The 20410-nt window shown below is 35.1% G+C and overlaps 1 protein-coding gene across 1 annotated transcript in view; it reads left to right on the forward strand.

Moving 5' to 3' along the window:
• LOC110028180 (general transcription factor IIE subunit 1) overlaps window positions 1-20410 on the forward strand; it is a 66033-nt gene that overhangs the window by 20248 nt on the left and 25375 nt on the right. The window contains exon 5 of the mRNA XM_020729923.1: window positions 10414-10542. Within this exon, the coding sequence (XP_020585582.1) occupies window positions 10414-10542 (129 nt within the window). The remainder of the gene's footprint in view (window positions 1-10413; window positions 10543-20410) is intronic.

The raw sequence follows: 20410 nt of genomic DNA on the forward strand, positions 1-20410 counted from the left end.
TTTCATATTTTTTTTCAACAATATTAAAAAAAAAAAAAAAAAAACAAACCGACATGAGTAAAAGCATTCAAAAAGAAAACAAAAATACAATTCTCCGTCTCATTTCAATCCGACTGTCACAGTGTGTGTGTGAGAAATATACTTATCTTATCATCACATTGCCTCGGGTGATGTCAAGAGTAAATTTCAGTGGCTTTGAAAGAAATTACACAGTCTCATTCTTTCTTCTTCTATGCCTCATTTCACAATGTCTGTGTGAGAGAAATATAGTTCTCTTCTCATCAGAATACCACAGGTGGTACTACTAGTAAAATTTTATTGGATTCGAATCATATTATACATCTTTGCTACTAGCTGTAAGACCACTAGTAAATTTCAATGGTTGGGAATGAAAATATACATATTTGCAGCTAACTGTGATGCAAAAAAAGAGAGAAACATTGTTTACATAACTGTCTCATTCTTTTTTCTTCTATGACTCACTTCACAGTTGTGTGTGAAATATACTTCTATTTTCATCAGAATGCCACAGGTGGTACCACTAGTAAAATTTAGTGGCTGAGAATGAAAATATACATATTTGCTACTAACTGTGAGGCAAAAAAAAAATACTACTCACATCACTGACTCATTCTTTCTACTTCTCTATCTCATTTCACAGTGTGTGTGGGAGTAATATACTTCTTTTTTCATCAGATTGTCACAGGTAGTGTCACTAGTAAATTTTAGTGACATGGAATTGTATTATGCATAGTTGCTACTAGTTGTGAGACCACTAGTAAATTTCAATTGCTGGGAATGAAAGTATATATATTAGCAACTAACTGTAATGTAAAAAAAAAAAAATTGCTTACATAATTGTCTCATTCTTTCTTCTTATATGACTCATTTCACAGTATGTGTCTGAGAAATATCCTTCCTTTCTCATCAGAATGCCACATGTGGTACCGCTAGTAAAATTCAGTGGCTGGGAATGAAAGTATATATATTTGTTACTAGCTGTGAGACTAAAAAAATAGAACAACAATGCTCACATCACTGCCTCATTCTTTCTACTTCTTTGCCTCATTTCATAGTGTGTGTGAGAGTAATATACTTCTTTTTTATCAGATTGTCACAGTTAGTATCACTAGTAAATTTCATTGACATGAAATAATATTATGCATAGTTGTTACTAGCTGTGAGGCCACTAGTAAATTTCAATGGCTGAGAATGAAAGTATTCATATTAGCAACTAGCTGTGATATCAAATAAAAAAAAATATTGTTCTCATAATTGTCTTATTCTTTATTCTTCTATGACTCATTTCACAGTGTGTGTGTGAGAATTATACTTCTTTTCTCATCAGAATGTCACAGGTGGTACCACTAGTAAACTTGAGTTGCATGGAATGGTATTATGCATATTTGCTACTAGCTGTGAGACAAAATAAAAACATGGCTCACATCACTGTCTCATTATTTCTATTTCTCTGCCTCATTTCACAATGTGTGTCGGAGAAATATAATTCTCTTATCATCAGAATGCCACAAGTGGTACCACTAGTAAAATTTCAGTGGATTCGAATCACATTATACATCTTTGCTACTAGTTGTGAGACAACTTGTAAATTTCAATGGCTGAAAGTGAAAGTATACATATTTGTAACTATCTATGATGCGAAAAAAAAAAATAAAAACATTCCTCACATAAATATCTTATTCTTTCTTTTATGACTCATTTCACGGTGTGTATGTGTGTGTGATAAATATAATTTTCTTCTCATCAGAATGCCTCAGGTGATACCACTAGTAAATTTCAGTGGCATGGAATGACATTATAGATATTCGCTACTAGCTGTGAGGCCAAAAAAAGAAAAAAGAAAAAAAAAACATGGCTCACATCACTGTCTCATTCTTTCTACTTCTATGCTCATTTCACAGTGTGTGTGTGAAATATACTTCCCTTATCATAAAAATGCCCCAGGTGATACCCCTAGTAAATTTCTTTGAATGAACTTAGATATATTTGTAACTACCTATGAGGTCAAAAAAAAAAAAAAAACATGGCTCACATTACTGTCTCATTCTTTCAACTTCTCTGTCTTATTTCACAGTGTGTGTGTGCGGGAGTAATATACTTCTATTTTTATCAGATTGCCATAGGTAGTATCACTAGTAAATGTTAGTGGCATGTAATGTATTATGTATATTTGCTATTAGCCGTGAGGTCAAACAAAAAAACGAAAAAGATGTCTCACATCACTGTATCATTCTCTCTATTTTTCTGCCTCATTTCATAGTGTGTGTGTGTGTGGAAATATACTTCTCTTCTCATCAGAATGCCACAGGTGGTACCACTAGTAAATTTCAGTGGCTTTTAATCAATTTAGACATATTTTCTACTAGCTGTGAGGCTAAAAAACAAGAAAAACACGGCTCACATCAATGTCTCATTCCTTCTACTTCGCTGCCTCATTTCGCAGTGGGTGGAAATATACTTCTCTGACCAGGAGAATGCCCTAGGTGATATCACTAATAAATTTCAGTGACATGGAATGAAACTATACATATTTGCTATTAGCAGTGAGACAAAAAAAAAAATCAGGGAAAGATCCACAACACCAAAACCATCACCATATAGAAGCACCAAAAAAAGAAAAAAAAAACACCCGAATCTACACAGTGTAGAGCAACGAGAAAGGAAATGTCTCAAAACAATATAGGGGGAGGGGATACCGCAATAATGTGGACTCTGGCACGTCGGTTAGAGCAGAGGAAGAAGAAGTTCCGCGGGAAATAGAAAGAGCAGAAAACAGGAATGCGGGGCCGAAAGAGGGGTATGGGCGTAAAAAACTTGAGAATAAATGCGGGCCGCAGGGTCAATCCCACATCCCATTTTTTGCTGCGCGGCGGCAGTGCTGCGATTAAAAAGTCGCCCCAAATGATGAAATGTTGCGGTCCGCTGCTGCGATGTGCTAAAACAGCCGCCCCAAAGGGGGCCTTAGTGTACTAAATCTTACTTTGTCAAACTTTGAGTTACTTATTATGGGTGACTCATTTTAGGAGCTATGGTTTAATAACTTGAAAGGGAAAAAAAAGACATTTAATAGTAAAAAATGTTTTTAGAGCAGTTCCTCTTTAAAGGCAGTTGGATTATTATTTTTTTCTTAATTTATGTTGAATATTGAAGCACTGCAATTATAATACTAGTCAAGATTGTACCATTATGGTTTGTTTCTTGTTAGCTTTTTAGATGAAGTGGTTTTTAAATTTTTTAGTTTTAAGTTTTGCACTAGTATATCAACTATATGTGAGTTATATATGAGTTATTTTCGGACATAAATACTCAATTTTGAGAAGTCAGAGTAAACTTGATCAATTAATCCAATTAGACCCGATCTTTTATGGTAAGCCTACCTGCACTTTTACTCATTTTAATTGAGTTAATAAATATCGAGCATAAAGAAATATATATCTTCAAGCAGTAACCATTTATTGGTGAATGAAATAAGAAATAATTATAGCTATATAAATAAATAAATTTTTTGAAACATGCTGAAGATTTCCTTTCTTAGCATGACTTCATGGGATCCTAATTTTCTTCTTTTCATCAATTAATGGATCTTAATTTAATTCTTTTACATGGATCTATGAGATCCGCTTCTACCCTTGAATGAATTTTACTATTTGATATGTATTTGTGGTATTATGATTATCTTCTTTGCCTGAATTTATGGGCTCTAAAAATAAGAAGATTGTATCATATGCATGCCTTTCAATGTATCTCTTTAAATTTTCATATTTACATATCTCACATCTAAACTTTCATATATACATACATTGCTCTTTGGTATGTATGAAAAGGTGTATTCACTTTTAAAGTAATAGCATTGTTTTTAAAAGCGCGCTTCAAGAGGAAAGCACATGACGACCACTTTGCTTCACTAAAGCGCGCTTCATAGCATCGAAGTTAATTTGTAGTTTTTTTTTTTGCAATTTTCAAGTATTTAATCATTGCTGAAATCTATTAAAAATTGTTCAAAATTCTAATTTGTAGCTTCACTCTTAGCGTTTGCCTTCAAGTTAAGTATTATATGACATTTTTATTTTATTTTATGTCGACTTTTAGGCCATATTATTTTACAATTGTTAGTGAATGTAGTTTTGCATTAATAGTTTTATATAACCTATGAAAGTCTTTGTTAATAAAAGCGCCGATTTGCTTTGCACTTTGCGATTTGAAGCAAAAATAAAGTCTTATGCATCGCATTGTACTTTGCACTTTGATAACACTGCGTAATAGAGCTGTTTTTTATATGATATTAAAAACATGATTGTTATTTGTGTAAATATGGAAATTTAGATGTGAGATACATAAATACATATGAATTGTGTGCTATGTATGTAAATGCTTATTGATTTTTTTTATAGTTTTATCATCAACATAATCTAGTGAAGTTGGCTAACCCACGAAGATACAATCATTGCTATTGTGCCGAGTTTCTATCTATTACTACTATGAACCTGTGTAGACATGCCGAAGATTTGCGGTATAAGTTTGTTTATGTTTTACAAATTGGGATAATAATTGGGATAATACTGAGTGAGTATTTTTATTGGTGTTTGGAACTCCAAAATTTAGGAGGCAACCTATTTATGATGTGAGTTGATGTAAGGAGAACCTTTTCCCATTATGATTTTGGAACATTGTGTCGGAATGAGAAGGCTATGGTTATGGTTAGCAAGTGACCATTTCTCTTATCTATAACCTCATTTTGTTGAAGAGTATTATTACAAGAAGACGTCTGAATTATTATTATTATTTTTTTTTGAAAATATCGCGTTTGAACTTTGGTTAGAATAGTCCTCAACATTGTTAGATAAAATTTTTTTTAATTCTATCTTCAATTTGGTTATGGATTATGCAAAGTGTAAATGAGAGTGCTTATATCAAATTTGGATCTAAGTAGGGATATCTAGTGCAATCATTGATGAAATAAACAAACCTATTATTATGTGTTATTTTAGGAATAGTAGAAACATCTCATATGTCATTATGAATCATATAAAAGGAGGATAACTTGTTTCATTAGTACCCAGTAAAAGACACGTTTGTGCTTTGCAAATTCACAAGCATAACACTGCAGATTTTTTAAATTTAGCGACGAATATAACTTTTAAAATTTCAAATGAAGGGTGACTAAGATGATGATGATAAAATCGTATATGTTTTACGGGAGGAAATAAAAGATATAGATCATTCTTGAGACTCTTTGAAATTTGATGAGATATTGTTGTATCATTGATATGTGACTTTTGAATCATTGATATAGGGGCTATTGATTGCAACATGAGTCTTTCGGTTCATAAAAAAATGGCATGTTTATTTTGACAGTGCTAAGGAGTAGGTACCATTGGTTTTGGCTTTTTAATCATCTTTGTGATGTTAAGAATTCTGCTTTTAGTGGTCTATATGTTTTATTAGATAATAAATAGTTTGAAAGATACATGTACAAAATAGGCAAACAAAGAGATAAGAAAAAAAAAAATTAATTCAAGTAAAGTGTATTAAATGTGGAAATAAAAAAAAAGTGTTTTTCTTTGATGAGGGTACACAACATTAGTGGGTGAGATATTTTGATAAATTTTTCATTTAAAATTTATCAAATATGATTGACTTTAGTGATCTTAATATTATTTATAATAATATATTTTTTTATTTTTACCGTCCTATTAATAATAAGGAAGCTGAGGAGGTTTTAAAGAAAATGAGGGTGGAAAGTCAGTAGGACCTGATGATAACTTAATAGAAGTGTGAAAATATTTAGAAGATTTGTGGATTTGTTGGCATACTAAACTTTTTAGTATTATTTTGAAAGATAAAAAGATGTATGACTAGTAGAGGAAGAGTATTTTCGTTCATATTTTTAAGAATAAAATAGATGCATAAGAGGACGCAAATTATAGAGTAATTAAGTTAATGTGTCATACATTAAAATTTTGGGAGACTAATTGAACATCGGTTTGGATTTATACCGTGCAAACCTACTATGAAAGCTATACATTTATTGAGAGGTTTGATGAAGATGTACAAAAAGAGTAAGGAGGATCTGCATATCATTTTTGTTGATTTAGAAAAATTTAGAAAAAGTTTATGATAAGGTTCCAAGAGTTTCTTTGAAAAGTTCTAGAAAAGAAATGTGTTGATATGACTTACATTCAAGTCATTAAAAAATGTATACTAGAGTTGTTACTTTTATTCGACTAGAAGAAGGTTTGACCAAGTATCTCCTATTTTTGTTGGATTACAACTGGAATCGACTTTAAGCCCATATCTTTTTGTTTTTGTTATGGATGCTCTTACTGGACATTTACGTGAGAATGTATCTTGATGTTTGCTTTTCGTTGATGATATCTTGGTGGATAAGACTAGAGAAACGGTTCAGGAAAAACATGAATTATGGGGGTCAACTTTAGTGTCTAAAGACCTTCGTTTGAGTAGATATAAAATTAAATAAATGGAATATAATTTTAGTAGTAGTAGATTTAGTGGCAGAGTTGTAAAATGGGTGACCAAATTATTAAAAGGAGTCAACGTTTTAGATATCTCAGGCCTATTGTTCAAAGTGTTGGTGATATAGATAGGGATGCTATTAGTAGAATTCAAGTTGGATGCTTGAAGTGGGGCAATGCATCAGGCCTATTGTGTGATAGAAAAGTACCGCTTAGACTTAAAAGGAAAATTTTATAAGATGGTGGTAAGACCTGCAATGTTTTATGACGCAGAATGTTGGCCTATAAAAGAGAAGCATAAAACTAACTTGAGTGTTGTTGAGATGAGAAGACTTATGTGGATGAGTGGCATTACACTTAGAAACTCTAGTGGCAGATAAGATTAGAGAGATCGTCTTGGATGGTTTGGTCGCATTAAACGTCGAGGAGCTGATGATCCATAAAACTAACTTGAGTGTTGTTGAGATGAGAAGACATATGTGGATGAGTGGCTTTACACTTGGAAACTCTAGTGGAAGATAAGATTAGAGAGATCGTCTTGGATGGTTTGATCGCATTAAACGTCGAGCAGCTGATGATCTTGTTAAGGGAGTTTATGTTTTAGATTTGGCTTATTTTAAGAAAGGTAGAGGTAGACCTAAAAAGAATTGACATGTTGTATAAAAAATGATCTTAATTTATTAGAATTGAATGAAAATATGTCACTCAATAGACATGATGGAGAAAAAGAATTCATATAGCCGACTATTTAATGTGATAAAGGCTTGTTGCTGTTGTTGTAGTGATTTTCAAAGTTTTCCAATTTCTTCTTTATTAAACTTCCTTTTTATTTGGCCAAGTTGATGGCCTTGCTTGAGCATATGCTATCGTCATGTGGTCTGATTTGCTTAAACCGCGCTACAAAAGCTCTCCAAAAACTTTAGTTTCCTATTAAAACTATGAAGGTTGTGATCTGATTTGGCACATGAAACAATAAAGGTTGCGAGGAGACACAATTGAAGGAATTATTTCTTATTCCACAAAGTACTTGATACTAGACTATATAAACTGATCTACAAATGAAATAAGAAAATATTTGCAGCTATACAATTTAATTTAAATTTTAAACAGTGTGAATTTTCTTCTTTGTTAATTAATTTGTTGGATCCTAGTTTTTTTATTTCCATGCATTTGAGGGATCCTGACTTTTCTTCTTTGGCATGAATCCTTGCGATGCTTGTTTCATGCTTTGCATGAAGCCCATGGGATCTTGATTTCTTCCTTTAAATAAATCTGTGAGATCTTGATTTTCTTCTTTACGTCAATATATGGGTTCTTACATTAAGAAGATTTGCTGCATTTTCATGCTTTTTTAGTTTGCGATTTCTTTTTGTTTGCATGTTTGAGAGAAGCTGTTTTTCATGGAAATATGAGTAGTTGATGGAGATTATTTGAAGCGATGTTGCAAAAAAAGTACAATTACCTGAAAAAAAATAAATTGTCACTTTTGTTTCTAGTAATCATTTAATTCATCATATCTGCCTACTTTCTTTTTTCTTTTTTTTTTTTAAAGTTCATGGCTAACATTAAACATCAATTATTCAACGAAACTGTGCGCTTTGCTTAATGCTTGGCAACATAAAAAACTGAAATTAATAAATTTAGATAAATTTTTTTGGTTAATAAATTCAATTGAATTTATTATTTATGTTTACGAAACTACAATAAGATGGTCAATGAAACAATTATCATTCCTATTCTATATTTTTCTATGGTTATTTATCATTAATAATGATGCTATAATTATGGGCTGTAGTCTTTTATTTGCTTGAAACAGAGCTTATGCGGTGATTAGGACGCTTGGATCAGCTCATAGTAGTTGGCCGATACTTAACATAGTGACGGGGAACTGGCTGCGTGATATGAATTCATTTTAGTCTGATTGATTAAATTGCATTAGTGTATTCTATTTCAATTTGTGTCTGCTAGCAGTTAATAGCTTTATTACCTACCTCATTTAATGTCTTTTAATGAATTGCCACATCAAAATTGATCAAATTTTAACTAAGAGATGGAAGGTTTTGTCGCATAATCCAGTAATATGGTACAAGCGCATCACCATGGCTCTTTGCTCCATTACCTATCGTAGCCTGAATATGAAAATTGTGTGCTTGTATGTAGAAAATATTGATATTTTTAAATGCTAGTGTTAAATTTTTTAAAAGATCCAAGTTTGGTTGTTTGTTGGCTTGGCCCAACCTAATGAATGCAGGGTCACTCGTGTCATGCTTGGGCGTAACATTAACAAGCTTTGATCCTGTTTTATTTAATCCACCATTGAGCAGGTTTAATTTATGCATCCTAAAATTGTCATTTTTACTGTTTGATGTAATTACACAATTACTTTTTTCAGTAATCAAGTTAACTTAATCTACAAATTTTCATTAATAATAATGAAACCATCTCAACCAAACATTTAAAATACTCGACTTAAATTGTGCCAGATATATGCCAAAGAATTTTATTGATTTTTAGTATTTTTTTCTGCTAATATAATAAATCCTTACAAATTTCAATAACTGCCATTTTTTCATACTTTATTTTTTATGCTATATCAAATTTAATTATCTATGCAGCAATAATGCATTTCATATTTAACTTGATTCAACCTTTATTAGTGTGGGCAGTCCTCTTGTTAGATTTTGAGAAGCAAGAAGGATTGAAGTTCGATGGATGATTTCTAGCTAATTGTTACCTTTCTTTTCGATCTTGTTGATTGAGATGCACTTAGGGTGCTAATTCATGTTAATTGAACTAATTTATTTTCAATGAAAAATAACACTATGACAACTTGAAACACCTCTTTTTTGAATGAGTTGAAAACTTCAATGAGCACAATTCAATGAAACTCGAAATCAACTCATCCATATGTGATAAGTAGTTGGGTCATATTGACTTACTATTAACTGGACACAAAATAGGCAGACAAAAAATCAGCAAAAACTGCTTTTAGATTTGAGTTTTCACTTGAGAAGAATCACCTCATTAGATTAATTAAAAATTCTAATTTTTGTTTTGAAATGAACTTAATCTCAATCATGCTTATATTTTTCGGGTCACTTTTGGTGCTAACCCATACTTGACTCAAACCCTGCAAAGTTTGTTGGAACCAAACATTTCATTTTGCGTTTGTGTCGAGCAATCATGTTGGGATGATTTTTGACACAACTAGTTGTACAGTTGCTCTCCAACCGAATGAGTTAAGTCTTAACACTTTAAGCAAGATTATCTTGGGATCAAATTTAATAAATGAACATAGTAGATTTAGAAAATTGTAAAGGAAGCCGTCCAACTTTCTTAACCTCTCTCCCTTTGTTTAACTTTCTCTTCAGCCAAATTATCCCTTATAACTCGCTAGATCATCTTAATAGATTTTAATGGATTAATTGATGGAGGATGTTTCAAACACTTTTTCAACTATGCATGACTTCTGCTTCATGATTTGAATTTTATGTGTTTAAGATTATGATAGTGTGGTGAGGATGCAAGAATCCTCGAAGACATTGTAGAAAGTGGAAAGACAATTTTTTCATGACTTTAAGGAGTGAAATGTGGCACTCTACTAAGTGACATGCATCACAAAATAACCTTATATTGGTCTTTAGAAATTAGTTATAGATCTTATGCGAGGCTCTTCCAAGAAGTGCAAATTGCGCATAGTTGTAGATCTTGTAAAATTTTATTTGTTTTTCTTGATATGAATGCTTTTTTAGTTTCAGTTCGCTATCAAAATGATCCCTTATGAGTAAATATTTTATATTTATTTGCTCCGAAGATCTATGCATTCAATGAAATTTTCTTGGTTAAAAATTTGTTTCTTTGTAAACAGATATCTATAATCCGTATTTCATCTAATGATTATCTCTATATATTATCTTAGACTGCCAAGGGCGTGAAAATATATAATGCTGCAGTTGCGGCTACTGCTGATGGTCAACAATCTATTAAAGATGGTGATGAGAAGAATAAGATGCATACCCATTCTTACTGTTGCTTGGATTATGCACAGGTAGTTTTGCTAATTTCTCTTATTGTCCTTGTTCATTTTTGTGAGAACTGTTGCTTCAAATTGTTCTAATTATCAGATGGTAAACAAGTAGGTTTCATGGAAAGATACATGACTAAACATGGAAGAGTAAATTTACAAATATGAATTGAGGAGGTGCTTGATTATGAATTTTAGATTTAAAATTCTAAAATAAGAGGGAATACCCAAGAAGGAGGTAGAGAGAGTTAAATTACAAGATTCAAAATTTACCCCAAAAATTAACTCCGAGAATTTCTCCCACTTATTTATAGTGTTCGTCCAGCTTTATTGAAGTAAATCAAGGATATTTCTTATATTTAAGAGAATGTTATCTATAATTTAAAGGGATTTATGATCCTTTTGGATGATATTTTTGAACTTAGAGAACTTATTTTGAACTGTAGATAAATTGGCTTCTATTTTTCTAAAGTAGAAGGCTTTAGCTTGTGACATTTAAATTTGAAATTGGTAATTGATTAAAATTAATCGACTTTTAATATCCCTTCTTACATCTTTCCCAATAGGTCTTACTCAAGCTTCTCTTTTGATAATTTATGACAGAAGATTTCTATCAAAACCCTTTTAATTTACTCCCTCACAATCAACTTGTGTAATATAATCAAATTAATAAAAACACACGTGTAGGTGAGAGTGCAAAGGATGTGCTATTCCAATATAACAGTGTTCACTTGACAAACACACTCTGAAAGGTATCACACTATTTATGATCAACAACCAAATTTGTGAACAATTAAATCAACTTATAAATGCAACCAAATAATTGTCCTTTGGTGCATGAATGGAAGTAAGCTAGATGTATGTGGTTGGTAAGCACAATGCCATTGATTTACTCAGTTATACAAGTTATGATTCACATAAAATCATTCATCACTAATCTACTACTGAGATATATTGGTGATGGTGATGTCGCAATATTGGATTTGAAGTTATTACAATTAATTACAAGTATAATAATTTACTAAAGAAAGATGTAGCTATATACCATGCTTAGCACCACGTAAACATGAGCATTAAAATAAATAAGTAAAAAAGGCACATATTTGAATCTAAATTTGGAGGGACATGACTATATTCTATGTTTCAACACTTGACCTACATCTTGGGTTAAGCACATTTTGTTTCGTATTTTATGGCCCAACACTTTCATACGAACGAGGCACAAATTTCCACAACAATTAGGGCAAAACAAAACATTTTACTTCACCGATACAAATACACAACTGAAATACATAAAAGATAAATCTACGATTCAACAGGTAGGTGATTTTCTCCCAACCTACAATTCGAGAGGTAGACGATCTATCCCCAAACCATAAGTCTAATACCCAAGAAAAAAATCTCATTGTATCTAACATAAGCATAATAACCTTTATTTATACTAAACAATAATAACTAATAAAAGACTAAATTGTCTTTAGGCGCCAGTCTAACATCATTCTCCTCTCAAAAAGACACGAAGTTCACAAGGTGGAAAAAAAGAAATTGCTACTGTTTCAAGTTAAATGGCTTCCACGATGTGTCAATCTAACAATCCTTTCTATTTAATCAGAAATTTGTAGTGATCCTCATGAGTTTGAACACCATCTTGTACATATTCTTCAGTAATATTAGAATTTGTTGGTATCCTGACTTCAAGTCAATCTGGGATGCTACTACATACCCAAACAAGTTGTCAAGTAGCTCATCGATTACCGGGATGAAAAATTTTTTAGGTATTGTTTTTTTATTCACTGCTCGATAATCCACACAAACACCAACTCCCATCTTTTTTTCTTAAATAGCAAAGTCAGACCATAAAAGGGGCTCACACTGTGTTGTATGATCCTGGCCTCCAATATCTCTCAGATTGATATCTCAATCTCAGCCTTCTGTGTCTGGGGGTAGCGATATGGGCACACACTGATGAAAGAAATGTCCGGCCTCAGGTTTGAAACAAAATCGAGTACCTCTCCCAATAACTTCGCTTGATCCTGTTTGCTTCCGTTTGTTCCAGCCATCTGGTTGTCGTACTATTCCTTTCAACTGTTTCCACTTGTTTTCGCTGTAGACACTGTCACTTGATCCCGTGGCAGGTGACCACAAGTTTGCGTGGAATTTCACAATCTTCTTTATCATTTCTTTCAGGGTCGTGAATCTCTCTTCCATGGGCGAGAATAACCCCTCCATGACTAAGAAACACTCATCCATTTTATATCTGATTTGTCTCACATCTTCCTCTAATTTTTTTCTCTAAAATATCTACTTTCTTAGCTTTCATTACACCCAGGATGGTTTTTGATCAAGAAAATTGAACTCCTGTGAGCTGCAACTTCCCAATTAGCTCGAATCACGACTGTCTTGCGAGGTTAGATCACGAGCGATATTGTTGTTGGCTTCCCAGTGCCCATTTTGCGACCGTATCACAACTAGGGAACTTGTGATTCGAAGTTGGCTTCCAGTGCTCGTTGGGATCCTGATGTGGCTTCTAGTAGTCGAATCAAGATGATCTTGTTTTTTGTTTCCCAAATTGCTTCAGCGGGCATGTCGCTTGCTTCCCAACTAGCTTGAGATCATCGGTATCACGGGTTCAATTCTTTGATCCCGTTCGTGGGGTTCGAATCTTGACAATACATGGTCTGTATCGCTATTTTGGTCTTGTACACTGCGATCCCGCTCTTGTTTCCACAGAGATTAGGACAAAATAGCTTGCACCTTGTACTCCACTATCCTTCACGAAATCGAATGTTTTGATACCAATTTTATGTAAACGAGACACACATTTTCACAACAATTAGGGCAAAACAAATTATTTTACTCCATCGATACAAAAAACATGCAAGCCAACTATATAAAAAATAAGTTTACAATTCGAGAGGTAGGTGATTCTCTCCCAACATTCAAGAGGCCGGTTGTCTTTTTCCCAAACTTTAACCCTAATACTCAAGACATCAATCTCAACATACCTAACCTTAAGCATAATAATCCTTATTTATACCAAACAATAATAATTAAGAAAAGACTAAATTGCCTTTCGGCTCCTGTCTAACGCACTATTACTGGTAAGCTAATAGAAAAATTATTACATCTTTCTTAAAGGGCACTCCTCCATCTTAGTTCTAGATATGTGAAACTCTAGCCAAGAGAAACTTTACGAAGTTCTCCGAGCTTTTGGCGGTGAACAAAACTCACTAACAAACTTCAAATTATATAGTTGTTACAAGTGAAATCATAAGATATATGAAGCCAACCAACAAAAATATATTAGCTGTGGTTGAGAGATAAGATTAGAATGGAATGATTCATTATTTTTAAGGATATTTTTGATGGATCGTTGATAACGACAAGCCTTTAAGCTCATATTCTTCTGGCTCTGTTCTTAGAATTGACGTGGGGCTCACCTGGGGGAGGCTGAACCAACTGGTTCAGCTGTAAAGGTGTTGAACTTGTTCAGCATGTGGCCAAGTGGAGCGGTCTCCCTCTCATAGTTATCTATTATCATAAAAATGTTTTTTGCTTTGATTAGGGTTGGGTTCAATTTTGTCATGTTTTCTATCAGGATAACCGTCGACGTCCCCTGTTTTCTCTCTTAGGTTTGTATTCTATGACGAGTGGTGCTCCGGCAGTTTCTCGCTTCAAGGTGACGATTAATTTCGACTCTCCCACCCTGTCGCGATTGTCGTACCTTGCCGCCGATCTTAGGTTTGTATTCTATGACGAGTGGTGCTCCGGTAGTTTCTCGCTTCAAGGTGGCGATTAATTTCGAATCTCCCACCCTGTGCAATTTGCTCCCCCCCTGTCGCGATTGTCGTACCTTGCCGCCGCCCACTAGAACTGGCCCATCGACTGTTCTCCATGTAGTCCTTTTCGCCTCCCTCCCACGCCGTCTCTTCTTCCTTCCCGCTGCCGTCCTAGCCTCTTCCCATTGCCATTAACTCCAACATTACTGTTGCTGTCGCTAACTCTGACCTCCCTAGTTCTTGCAGCCAAGCCCAAACCTTTTGGCTTGCCGTCTTAAACCCTACAACCATCCTGCTTTTTGCTGCCAACCCCCAAGACTTCTCCTGTTTCTGTCGCAACCCCTCACACATCCCCACTAACTGTCGTAAGCCCACTCCTGCCCTCTTTTCGTTGCCTTCATCTCCCCTCCCAGCCAACCATCCCACCTCTTGTTCAGCCGACATTCACCAGTTTTGTCTTCACCCTAGGAGATCATTGGTGTTTTGTGCTGTTTCATTTTTGTTTTAAGAACATTTGTCTTAACCCGCTTGAATTTTAACAAAAATGATTGCATTTCTATTGTGATTTGGGTTAACTTTGGTATTAATTGATATTAGAGCTAGCCCAACCTTGGTTTATTCTAGGATTTTCTAGCATCCGCCATACCCAAACCTTTTCCAAATATTTTTTTTCCTACCACCAATTATTCTTTTCACTCTCACAAATCACAAACACTTACCATGCTTCCAAGGAGATATATGTCCGAGCTTACCCGGGAAGAGATACAGCGAGAGATTGATGATGGCACTCGGGGGGAAATTACTTTTGATCTTGACATTGAAAGTCAAAGGGGCAGAAGGGACGATCAATCCCTTCCACAAGGTGGATTTAGTGATGAGGAAAATAGACCATGATGCTTCCGAATTTAGTTTCAAAGGAGGCTGAGAGAAGATGAAACATATGGAGGATATAGAGACTTCAGAGTCAAGGTGGATTCACTAGAGTTCGATGGAGGTATGGATCCAGACGATTTCATCAAATGACTATAGTTAGTTGAGAGGATCTTTGAGTACAAGGAGGCGCCAGAAGATGAGAGGGTGAAGCTTGCTGCCATCAAGTTGAAAAAGAGCACTTTCCTGCGGTGGAAAAACTTGTAGAGGCAGAGAAAAAGAGAGGACAATGACAAGATTACTAGGTAAGAGAGGGAAAGAGATGCAGTGAAAATACCTACCTCTGCATTATCACAATGATATATTTTTGAGACTTCATCACCTACAACAGAGAGACCCATCAATGGAGGAGTTCACAATAAATTTGACCAGTTGCAGATGAAGTATGAGTTGGTTGAGCCAGAATAATATTCCATAGCCTGATATCTGGGGTTTTGAAGCATGCTATCAGTGACGTTGTGGAGCTGAAGCCTTATTGGTCACTGTGAGATGTTCAAATCTTATCATTGAAAGTTGAGAGATAGCAGAAACAGAGTAGACAACCACGATCATTCAGGTAGCCACCCGCAGTGGGAGATTAGGAGCATGCTTAAGGGAGTTGAGAAGGCGGGTCAGAATAATGATAGAGCCACTCAGAGTGAAAAGTCTGAGCAGGGCAGCATACCCACTATAATCCAAGCTCAAAAGTGCTTCAGATGCATGGATTTAGACACATCGCCTCTAATTTCCCGACTAGCCGAGTTGTGTCCTTTACTGAGCATGGTGCAGCTGAGAAGGTTAGCGACAAAGAGACAGCTGAAGAATAGCGTGGGGTGTATCATCTTCCACCGGATGAGGGCGAGATGCTCATGGTTCAAGGGGTCCTAAAGGCTGAGGATATGAGTCGTAGTAGCTTACACCACAATATATTATAAACCCATTGCACTGTGAACGAAATGATTCGCAGTCTCATCATTGGATGAAGCAGCAAGAACGTGACGTTTATGTAGATGGTGGAGAAATTAAGCCTTATGACTCAAAGGCATTTCCAGTCGCATTCTTTGACATGACCGAAGAAGGAGAACAGATTCAACATTGACAGGAGGTGCTTAATAGACTATTCAATTGGAAGCCAGCTGCATGATCAAGTGTTGTGCGACTTGATGCCCATGGATACTTGGCACTTGTTTGGTAGACCATTAAAATTTGATTGTAAGAAGACATGATGGGTTTATGAGCATCTACTCCTTCACAAATGATGGTAATCACATTATCCTTCTATCTTCTATAGAGTACGAGATCACTGGTGCCTTTGCCAACGGATAAGCATCGGTGGGATCACTTTTGGTTGCGATAGTGGATGATAGGACTGAGATGTTGATTCTAGACATGGTACAATCACGACAGCCAACATTTCAGGACATTACTATTAATACCTCACCACCATGGCCGCCACCATTCAGAGAGATTCAGACAGCTGTCACCTCAGATTGGGTTGAACCAACCTTGGGTTGTTTTTGGTAGAATTTAGCAAAATACACTTGTCACGGAACCCCGGTTCAATGCATTAGGTTACCCACCAAAATGGAGGTTTGCTCCCAGGTGGGGATCCATGTGCTTCTTGGACCACAACTGAAGATCCTCAACACCGGGAGATTGCAACTGTTACGTTACTTTCAACTTGTAGTTAGAAGCTTCAACGAATGAGGTTGAAGCTCCCCCAACCTCGGGAGACTGATGCGGGGATCACCCGGAGGAGGTTGAACCTGTTTGTTCAACTAAAAAGTGTTGAACTGGTTTGTCATGTGGCCGACCCTAAGTTTAGCTTAGGGCTGCCGCCCAAGAGGAGTGGTCTTCCCCTCCTAGTTATCTATTATTATAAATATGTTCATTGATGTGATTAGGGCTCAATTTTTTTGTGTATCTATCAGGACAACCATTAGCATCCCTAGTTTTCCCCTCTTAAAACTGTATTTGAGGATAAGTGGTGCTCCGACTGTATCTACCTCTTAGGTGATGATTATCCTCGACTCTTCCACCCTTCGCAACCTTCTCTCCTTTGCCAACGTCCTCGTATCTTGTTGTCGATCACCGGAAACGACCCTCCAGCTGTTCTCTCTGTACTCTTTGTATCTCCCCTCTTCCCGCAACATCTCTTCCTCCTTTCTGCTACCATCCCAGCCCCTTCCCGCTGTCGCTAACTCCAACCTTTCTGCCACCACCGCTAACTCCGACCTCCCTGTTTCCTGCAGCCAACCAGAAACCTTCTGGTTTGCTGCCTTGAACCTTGCAACCATCTTTTTCCCTGCCGCTAGCCCCCAAGCCTTCTCTTGTCGCTGTCGCAACCCCTACCACATCCCTATCAGCTGCCGTAAGCTCACTCCAGTCCTCATGTTGCTGTCCTCATCTCCCAGCCAAGCAACCCACCTTTTGCTCAACCGACATCCACCACTTTCGTCTTCACCTTAGGGGGGTTTGGTGTTTTGTGTTGTTTTATTCCTGTTTTAATAACCATTGTTGAGACTCCCTTTTGAATTTTTGCAATAATAATTGCATTTCTATTGTGATTTGGGTTAACTTTGGTATCAAAAAGATTAGGGTGGAATGATTCATTATTTAGTTTTGAAAACCAATGACCATCTATAGGAGTTATATAGAATTCAAAATTAGCTCAAAATAATAAATCTTATCCAACAAAACATAGAATAATTTCTTGACCTGCCAAAATTGGAAAATAAAAAGCAATGACCTCGTCACTTTCACTATTTTTAAAATATATCAAGTATTGTCCAAATCTTATTTAATTTTTTATATGGAAATTTGAATGTTGAATGTGCAAATAATATTTTTGTTGACCAACTAATATATAATAATAATAATAATAATAACATGATAATGAATAACAAAAATATAATATAGAAAAAAGAAATTTAATAAATAAAAGTAATAAATAAAATAATAATGGGCTTTTGCTAATGGAGATGGTTCTAAGTGCTTATCCTAATGAAGGACAAGTGTTGTTACTGGAGGTCGGGTCATGACTCGGAAGTGCGCTATGATAAATAGATTGTTGCAATCTCTCACCTTAATTTTTCCTCTTTTTTTTTTTAATTATATCATTGATTGATCTGATATTTGAACAAAAACTCAAATGTCATATCTAAAACATGAGTGATTCTCATGCACTATTCTAACATAGGCTTTTACACTTGGCGACAAATAAGCTATGCCCTGCCATCAATTTGTGCATGAGGTTGAAGATATGTGCCAACATATCATGTCTTATGGCTTGGCCACTAAAGAGTTCTTTAAAGTGCACTTTTGAAAACTTATCAATTTAAATGACTGTGGTGGAGATTATAGGACCTATAATTCCTTATTAATAATCTCTTGAAGTTTGGCTAAATGCCTTACTCAAGTTTTTTTTCCTCCTATATGATTGCCACGTTGTCCATGGGACACAACAAAAAAAGGTTAGCATTTCAAGAAGGTCGATGATTCTCTCTTTTCTCAGTGGTTTGTTAAACTTATATTAATCCCTAAATTCTTCTATTAAAAACCTAATTTCGTTTAGTTATTAATTTCCTTCCGGTTTTGTATGACTTCCGATCAGATGGATGTAATTAGTAATTTTTTTTAATTCAATTGTTTAGAGTCGGTGTTACTTGATGAACATAATGCCACACACATTAGATTTGAAATGACTTAATTGCACTATGATCATCTCGACATCACCTATTTTGGAAAATATACTTTGCCGACGTACTCGATACACAGAAAATGCTTAAGAAGGATGCCACAATATCTGTCGCAGCGCATAAGTAGCAGATGAAAATCTATTTGAAAGTGCATAAATATTACCCATTTACAAAACGGATTGCACTGACACATCTATTGTGTCTAAATTTAGAAAAGAAACAAGAAAAAGGGACTCCATTAATTCGATCAAACTCGACAAAATTGATAGATCAAGGCCGCGACTTCATGCAAATTAGGTTTGAATTTCTTAATTGCAATTAAATTGTTCAAAGATCATCCATTTGCAAAAAAACTGTCAGCACTTCTTGAACGTCAAATTTTCGACGGAGCACACATTGCCTAGATCTATGCAAGGGAGGAAATTCGTGAAATTTTCTCACACACAAGATGGAAAAAAAAGCTCACAAATGATGAGCAATCTACAATTGGAGGTAATGTCTGCTGCGCTTAATGTCTTGTCTTATTTCTCCTTACTAGCTAAAATAAAAAAAGACCTAAAAACACGTTACACCTGCAAGCATCCATTCGTTCATAGCTCTCTCATTGCTTCTCCCCGCTCTCATCCCCACTCTCTCACTTGCAGGGGACTTCGTGAAGTAATGTGTGTCTTTTATGCAGTTTTTTTAATTCGACAAGAAAAATTATGTATTACAAAATTTTCTTTGTGAGTACCCAATGCGCGTCTTCTCTTGCACGGTGAGTTTTTGATACAATTGCATTGCCTTACAACGTTGACTTTGCACTGCTTTCTTGATGCTATGGGTAGGCTCAACACTGTCTTAGATGGCTCTTATATCAGAGTGATATCAGGAAGTTAGCATAAGTTGGACTGTACAAGCTCATAGAGGATTAATTGAAAGAAAAAGAAAAGACTAAATGAAATGAAAAGATGCAATTTTAAGAATTGAATGAACACTATTGTATCATGTAAGCAATCTTAACAGAAATTGAACACTATTGGACTTACATAGGACTTGTAAAGAATTTGAGGGCTCGTCAATTTTAAGAATTGAATGAACACTATTGTATCATGCAAGCAATCTTAACAGAAATTGAACACTATTGAACTTACATAGGACTTGTAAAGAATTTGAGGGCTCGCTAAGAACTATGGAAGAACCTCCCCTGATTACTTAGAATTTCAAGATCCCACTCAACAAGCTATATGAGCCATAGTGGACTTGAAAATAGACTAACAGGCTCTTCAATTTATTGCCCAGAAATTGTTTTCCCTCTGGACTCAGTGGGATAAAATTTAATAAATATATACATAAGAACGATGACAATTTGAAAAGGCTTGAAAGTGTCTACAACAAAAACAACAACAACAACAACAACAAAGCCTTAATCCCACTACGCGGGGTCAACTACATGAATCCTTTTTCTCCATTGCATCCTATTTAGTGTCATATTTTCATTTAGTTCTAGTAAATTAAGATCATTTT

Source organism: Phalaenopsis equestris, unplaced genomic scaffold (genome assembly GCF_001263595.1).
Source record: "Phalaenopsis equestris unplaced genomic scaffold, ASM126359v1 Scaffold000500, whole genome shotgun sequence".
Taxonomy (NCBI): domain Eukaryota; kingdom Viridiplantae; phylum Streptophyta; class Magnoliopsida; order Asparagales; family Orchidaceae; genus Phalaenopsis; species Phalaenopsis equestris.